At 39.2% G+C, this 8653-nt stretch overlaps 1 protein-coding gene across 1 annotated transcript in view; it reads right to left on the minus strand.

The window, feature by feature from the left end:
• Positions 1-3503: 3503 nt before the first annotated feature.
• Positions 3504-8653, minus strand: part of LOC103517854 — a 13820-nt gene continuing 8670 nt past the window's right edge. The window contains exon 3 of the mRNA XM_008482904.3: positions 3504-3546. Within this exon, the coding sequence (XP_008481126.1) occupies positions 3504-3546 (43 nt within the window). The remainder of the gene's footprint in view (positions 3547-8653) is intronic.

The following is an 8653-nucleotide window of genomic DNA, read 5'->3' on the forward strand; positions in this document are numbered from 1 at the left end:
AAACTCATTCCATTTCATTATGCCATTTAGAAACTCATTGAACCCTGGCGTTATTTTAATGAGTCTCCATCACAACCGAATGAATGAAACACTTCTAGGATGTGCGTGCAGTCAGCAAGGAGGGAAGAAGAAGAGAAAGAAGAAGGGGAAGAAGCAGAAGAAGAAGAAGATCACGAATAAAAAAAAGAGCAAGAAGACGAACACGTATAAGGAGTAGAAAAAGAAGAATACGAGGAAGAAGACTAAAAGAAAAAATCGTGGATTTAAAAGAATGTGTAGCAAAATAAGGAAACAATGGATCCTAGGAAGATGCTGGTCAGAATATGGAGAATATTATAATAAAATACCTCTTCAACAAAGTATGTAAAAAAATACAACAAAATATACAAGAAACAGTATAAAAAATATACAACAAAGTATACAAGAGGCAGTATAAAACGAAGTACAAAAACATCATGTTATAAACAAAAACATCAGGCCAAACAATGCAAAATAACCTCAATGACATAACCGTGGACATGACAAGATCGGACGAATTCATCAAAACAATACCCAACACATTCCTGAACGAACCTTGCAAAGAGGAAAAGATTTATTACAATATTATACCAACGAACACATCAGAGTTTCAGAGATCAGACGTAACAATTAGGTACATTGGTAGGTATTTTGTGTAAATTAATACAAACGTACATATCAGAGAGAGGATTTTGAGATTCAGACGTAACAATTATACATTGGTATTTTGTGTAAATTAATACATTCTAACACATCAGAGATGTAACATTTGGTATTTTATGTAAATGAGATGAAAATAATACAAACGTACCTACATATCAGAAGATTTAGAGATTCAGATGTAACAATTATTATACATTTTGGTATTTTGTGTAAATTAATACATTCTAACACATTAGAGATGTAACATTTGGTATTTTATGTAAATGAGATGACATTGTTGCGTGGGCAGATGTTTTAAATAGTCAGTCATTGGGCAGGTAGAGATTGGTGGTGGCTTTTATAAACAATCGCGGTGTTCCAGTAAATATGTATGTTTTGCGACATAAAGTGTCACAGTTCCACAAAGAATATTAGGTAACTACATATTATTATAACGTCAATTCCTAATTTTGAATTTCTTTATTTTTAGATCATTGAATTTTCCAACATCGGCATCTGTGGGACTCTTGTACTATGTATTGAGGATGGATTGTACTATTGGAGTAGCACCATGGTATTGTTGTTGTTATTTATGAATAGAAATATAATATCAAAGAATTGTTCAGTTCTCTAGGTCAGAAACAGGGTGAGTCAACTCCCACAACAGGTGTTTATCGAGCGGTGATTTTATTGTCCACACCAAGATCAAGGGCCTTGCCTGTTTAGACTGCCAGAGTAAAGGAACTTTTCAGTCCTATGCTAGCGGTACAAGTATTCTATTCTAATACCTCATTAATACCTAATAATTCTAATACCTCAACCAAATTTTGGTTATGAAGGAATCAAGTCCGGAAAATGCACCAAATTATCATTGCGATTGCGTACACTTATAAATCCCGAATACTTTCCGTCACCGGTCCCTCATCTTACGTCTAGAATTCTAGATTGTTCCATACTACTTTATATTGGATGAAATGCACGACCGCAAACTTATTGAGTCAAATCCGGTCTTATCGTAAGGCGACGGAACGTATCTGTGACGGAAATTTTGTTCTGTCGTCTGTCGTGCATTTGATACAATGCAATGTAAAGTAATCTGGACCAAGATGACGGTACGGAGACGAAACGTATCTGTGACGGACGGATAAGTGTATAAACTAACAAATGGAACAAGTAAGGTGATGGAACAGAGACGAAACGTATCTGTGACGGATAAGTGTAAACTAATAAATGGAACAAGTAAGGTGACGGAACAGAGACGAAACGTATCTGTGACGGATAAGTGTAAACTAATAAATGGAACAAGTAAGATGACGGAACAGAGACGGAACGCATCTGTGACGGATAAGTATAAACTAATAAGTGGAACAAGCAATGTGATGGAACGTATAAGTGTGAGCCCTGCTTGATCCATCCAGTATTAGGATCAGTACATTTGAATTGAATAGGAAAGCAAGGAATAATGAAATATTGTTTCAGAATATTTCCATCCGTCAGATCATTTCGTATTGAGGATATCACAATGAAAACGAATGAAACAAATCTCCTAGCTATGCCCTTGAGCAGTAAGGTGAACCTAGAATCTAGGTCCTGGGTCCCCAAGACCTTAGGTCTTCAATCAACCTAGTAGGTCCTGGATATCAAACCTAGAACTTGTCATGGGTCTCATTTCACACTAGCAATATTTTCATCTGACACGTCATTGTTTAAAGGGACTTTTCAGTCATACAGGGGGTTTTCCAACCCATCTTTTTTATGTACTTAGGTTGTATCTTGAAAGTTGCTCATCATTCGAATCATTTGTTTCGCAACATTTGTTACCGGTGTGTACTAGACTCAAGAGCCTCTCCCTTGGACTTCAACTAACCTAGAACTTGTCATGAGTGTCATTTCATTCACCGAAATGCAATAGATAGGGGATCGCCAAGCCATCTCGTTGCCGTCGATCAACTTGATAGACGTCTATTGAAACGGTATACTGTCCCAACGAAATAGATTCACTTCGTCGATTGACGGCGTCGACTATGTGTGGACACAGCTTAGAATCCAGGTTGAATAGTTAATATTTTCGGTAGGCAGAGGGGCTAAGGTTAGAATAAACACATGTTTGAATTGTCAACTCCTGATTCGCCAGTAGCACACACATGTACACTATGAACTCGCGGCTGTGAACTTTCAAAAATTTCTTTTGACAATATATTAGTCTCCCGGGAGAGAAGTCCGTATAGAAATCTGCCTCTCAAACCGCAAGACCAATGAGACCATGATCAAGGTAAAAAAACTTCTCTACTGGCAGTGGTGCAGGATGAGGTTGTCAAAAAGGGAAGCTTATTTACTTACTTTCCGTGTCCGCAAATGTCACCAACTTTAGATTTAGAATCTCCACATTTCCAGTGATTTGCCATATTTATCGCTTTCTCGTTTGCAAGTGCCCAGGTAAATCCGGAGGAATCACCAGAGATTCCAAATCTAATGCAGTGGTGCGGGGTGAATTTGTCAAAAAGGGAAGCTTATTTACTTACTTTCCGTGTCCGCAAATGTTACCAACTTTAGATTTGGAATCGCCACATTTCCAGTGATTTGCCATATTTATCGCTTTCTCGTTTGCAAGTGCCAGGTAAGTCCGGAGGAATCACCACAGATTCCAAATCTAAAGTTGGTAACGATTTCAGACACAGAATGTAAGTAAAAGGGAAGCTTTAAACTTATGCACACTATACCGATCTGCTGGTAATCTTACGCCACATTTTAATGACAAAAATTCTCGCTAAGTCAAAGTGAAACAAGAAGTTTGAAATTTCGGGGCTTTTCAGCTTGTCCAAAGTCCCTGTGGGAATTTATGCTTAGTGCAGCTTGAGAGCCAGCTTTTTGTCCATGAATAACGCCCTTAGAATCCAGGTTGAAGAGCTAATCAGTTATACTCTTTTTGGTAAGTGGTACCTACTACCTAAGTAGAGGGGATCATTACAGCTTAACCCCATACACAAAAAGCCCGATCTGAGGCTTAGGTGTAGGGGCTAGACAGCCCTAAAGGATGGGTTCAGCTTCTACGAATCTACGAGGTAGAAGGGATAAAAAGACAAACAGAAAACATGTAGAGAGGAAGGGAACAGTGCTTCCCTAGCTTCCATGGAAGCTACGCCACTGGTCTCTACTGAAATGAAACAAACAGGTTTCTTTGCCTGTCAATTCTAAAAAGTAAAAAAAGTTCTGAACATGGATTCCTACTAGCTCATAAACAGAATCCTCGGGGGGAATTTCAAAAACCTGTTAATTTATGGAAGTCGATTCTGTGGACTTTCTTCTCTCGAGAATGGGTTTGACGATATAGGTTTGGTTCTTCTTGCCTTAGCTCGGTCGCTGAGATGTCTGTCTACCTTACCACATACATCGTATCCTCTAGTAGCGCTGTCAAACTTTCTTGACTTGGCGGGGCGGAGCGCTACCGCGCTCCTTAATATTGGATGAAATGCACGACCGCAAACTTATTGAGTCAAATCCGGTCTTATCGTAAGGTGACGGAACGTATCTGTGACGGAAATTTTGTTCTGTCGTCTGTCGTGCATTTGATACAATGCAATGTAAAGTAATCTGGACCAAGGTGACGGTACGGAGACGGAACGTATCTGTGACGGAACAGAGACGAAACGTATCTGTAACGGAAATTCGTGCTGTCGTCTGTCGTGCATTTGATACAATACAATGTAAAGTAATCTGGACCAAGGTGACGGAACAGAGACGAAACGTATCTGTGACGGATAAGTGTGAACTAATAAATGGAACAAGTAATGTGATGTTGTGATGGAACGTATAAGTGTGAGCCCTGCTTGATCCATCCAGTATTAGGATCAGTACATTTGAATTGAATAGGAAAGCAAGGAATAATGAAATATTGTTTCAGAATATTTCCATCCTAGAGAATGATCCGTCAGATCATTTCGTATTGAGGATATCACAATGAAAACGAATGAAACAAATCTCTTAGCTATGCCCTTGAGCAGTAAGGTGAACCTAGAATCTAGGTCCTGGGTCCCCAAGACCTTAGGTCTTCAATCAACCTAGTAGGTCCTGGATATCAAACCTAGAACTTGTCATGGGTCTCATTTCACACTAGCAATATTTTCATCTGACACGTCATTGTTTAAAGGGACTTTTCAGTCATACAGGGGGTTTTCCAACCCATCTTTTTTATGTACTTAGGTTGTATCTTGAAAGTTGCTCATCATTCGAATCATTTGTTTCGCAACATTTGTTACCGGTGTGTACTAGACTTAAGAGCCTCTCCCTTGGACTTCAACTAACCTAGAACTTGTCATGAGTGTCATTTCATTCACCGAAATGCAATAGATAGGGGATCGCCAAACCATCGATCGTGAGCTACCGGTAGCTCACAGACAGTCGCACAAATTGAGAACAGCTCTTATGGGAACCAAACATTTACTTCGTTCCGGAGTAAATTATTGGTTCCCAGACTAAAAGGTAGCTCGCCAAGGGAGTCCTAGACATCTGAGTAGTTCCTGACCAATAAAAGGTTGGCGACCCCGGGAGTAGATCAATATTTACGATTCCTATGAAGCGATGGAACAAGGACCTCTTTTTCGACAGTGGCACAAAGTCACAAACACATGTTTGATTTGTCATCTATGTCCACACATAGTCGACGCCGTCGATCAACTTGATCGACGTCTATTGAAACGGTATACTGTCCCAACGCAATAGATTCACCTCGTCGATTGACGGCGTCGACACAGCTTTTTTTATTTATTTTAATTAAAAAAAAAAAAAAAAAAGAATCCAGGTTGAATAATTTTGTTTAGTTTGAGATAATGGTCAAGTACGATATCATAATATTTAATATTTTCGGTAGGCAGAGGGGCTAAGGTTGGAATAAACACATGTTTGAATTGTCAACTCCTGATTCGCCAGTAGCACACACATGTACACTATGAACTCGCGGCTGTGAACTTTCAAAAATTTCTTTTGACAATATATTAGTCTCCCGGGAGAGAAGTCCGTATAGAAATCTGCCTCTCAAACCGCAAGACCAATGAGACCATGATCAAGGTAAAAAAACTTCTCTACTGGCAGTGGTGCAGGATGAGGTTGTCAAAAAGGGAAGCTTATTTACTTACGTTCCGTGTCCGCAAATGTTACCAACTTCGATTTGGAATCTCCCCATTTCCAGTGATTTGCCATATTTATCGCTTTCTCGTTTGCAAGTGCCCAGGTAAATCCGGAGGAATCACCAGAGATTCCAAATCTAAAGTTGGTGACAATTTCATACACAAAAAGCCCAATCTGAGGCTTAGGTGTAGGGGCAAACAGCCCTAAAGGATGGGTTAAGCTTCTATGAATCTACGAGGTAGGAGGGATAAAAAGACAAACAGAAAACATGTAGAGAGGAAGGGAACAGTGCTTCCCTAGCTTCCAAAGAAGCTACGCCACTGGTCTCTACTGAAATGAAACAAACAGGTTTCTTTGCCTGTCAATTCTAAAAAGTAAAAAAAGTTCTGAACATGGATTCCTACTAGCTCATAAACAGAATCCTCGGGGGGAATTTCAAAAACCTGTTAATTTATGGAAGTCGATTCTGTGGACTTTCTTCTCTCGAGAGAGAATGGGTTTGACGATATAGGTTTGGTTCTTCTTGCCTTAGCTCGGTCGCTGAGATGTCTGTCTACCTTACCACATACATCGTATCGTCGTTATCATCATTATCAGCATCTTTTCCTTCTTTATTCCTGTTTTCTTTCGTACGTTATTTCTTTCTTTTCTCCCTTTCTTTATTCGTTATCTTCTCTCGTTCGTTGAATGTACATAAGTTGGATTAAATCCGTCAGATAGATGTCTGTCTACCTTACCACATACATCGTATCTTCGTTATCATCGTTATCAGCATCTTTTCCTTCTTTCTTCCTGTTTTCTTTCGTACTTTATTTCTTTCTTTCTTTCTTTCTCCCTTTCTTTATTCGTTATCTTCTCTCGTTCGTTGAATGTACATAAGTTGGATTAAATCCGTCAGATAGATGTCTGTCTACCTTACCACATACATCGTATCTTCGTTATCATCATTATCAGCATCTTTTCCTTCTTTATTCCTGTTTTCTTTCGTACGTTATTTCTTTCTTTTCTCCCTTTCTTTATTCGTTATCTTCTCTCGTTCGTTGAATGTACATAAGTTGGATTAAATCCGTCAGATAGATGTCTGTCTACCTTACCACATACATCGTATCTTCGTTATCATCATTATCAGCATCTTTTCCTTCTTTCTTCTTGTTTTCTTTCGTACGTTATTTCTTTCTTTCTTTCCCCCTTTCTTTATTCGTTATCTTCTCTCGTTCGTTGAATGTACATAAGTTGGATTAAATCCGTCAGATAGATGTCTGTCTACCTTACCACATACATCGTATCTTCGTTATCATCATTATCAGCATCTTTTCCTTCTTTCTTCCTGTTTTCTTTCGTACTTTATTTCTTTCTTCCGTTCTTCTTCCTCGCCTTTTCCCATGTTCAGACAGAGTCGGCGTTTTTGTCAACCTCTTTGGGCTGACATTTGGTTATGACTACGATTTTTTTTCCCAAGTGTATGTCCTTTGCACTCAACCTTTGCTATTTCTTTAGCAAGGGCTGGTATCCTCCCAGTTTAAAGGCCTGAATTATGTACCTGTCTGTTTTTCCATCTTAACATTAAACCGGCTGTCAATAATAAGTTTTAAACTTTTACAGCCCTTTGAAAAAAAAAGCAAAATAATAATAATCTAATTTCACTACAGGGTGAAATTAGATTCTTAACATTAAACCGGCTGTCAATAAGTTTTACACTTTTACAGCTGTTTGAAAAAAAAAAAATAATAATAATAATAATCTAATTTCACTACAGGGTGGTACCCTTCTTCCGGCCATCCTCTTCTCCAATCGCCACTCGTTCCAATGCACCAGTAGTCGTTGCACCGTCCTGCTTTAGCACAATACTGTTAGGTCATATCTACTGTTTGGTCATACCTAACCGTACCAAGCTACCAAGAAGGTACCAAGCTACCAAGAAGGTACCAAGCTACCAAGAAGGTACCAAGCTACCAAGAAGGTACCAAGCTACCAAGAAGGTACCAAGCTACCAAGAAGGTACCAAGCTACCAAGAAGGTACCAAGCTACCAAGAAGGTACCAAGCTACCAAGAAGGTACCAAGCTACCAAGAAGGTACCAAGCTACCAAGAAGGTACCAAGCTACCAAGAAGGTACCAAGCTACCAAGAAGCCTAATCCGTCAATAGTTTTCCTATACAGTGACATTCAGTAACTGTACTGTGATTATGCTGATAGCAATATTGAATATTAAAATATTGATCCAGGTCACGAGCTTATTGTTGTCAATGCTGGAATTGTTGGATTGACGAGAAATAGAATTGGTTGGAAGAAGCACTTGTCTTGTAATATTTTATATTTTACTAAACGAGGATTAGAAGCAAATAGGTACATACGAGGAAGCTTAGGAGTGACGGACATCAAGGAGAAGATTGAAGAAAGGCAACTAAGATGGTATGGGCATATACAAAGAAGACCGGACAACCACATGGTGAAGGAAGCAATGAAGATCAGTTTCAATCTAGATAAACAAAGAGGAAGACCAAGAAACAACTGGATTAGACAACAGGAGAATAGGTTAAAGAAGAATAACATCCCAGAACGTGACATACTGTGACATACAAAACCGAAGACAATATCTTTTGCGGACAAGACGAGCCGACCCGAGCAGTTATAACTGAAAAGGGACCAAGGCCAGGGATATATACAGGGTGTTGATGCAGAACCTAAAGGGCTATATCAGAAAAACCTATTTGGACAGATCCGATTTTCAACAGGGGTGGAGTTATTCAGGATTTTCTGTCTACAGTACAGGAGAAAAATGAAGCTCAAAGAGAGGGGGGGGGTAGCCGGGCCCCCTCGACCCCAATTTTTCGGAGTCTGACAGTACCTAGATGAGAGGAATGAAGCT

This window comes from Diaphorina citri, unplaced genomic scaffold (genome assembly GCF_000475195.1).
Source record: "Diaphorina citri unplaced genomic scaffold, Diaci psyllid genome assembly version 1.1 scaffold1994, whole genome shotgun sequence".
Taxonomy (NCBI): Eukaryota; Metazoa; Arthropoda; class Insecta; order Hemiptera; family Psyllidae; genus Diaphorina; species Diaphorina citri.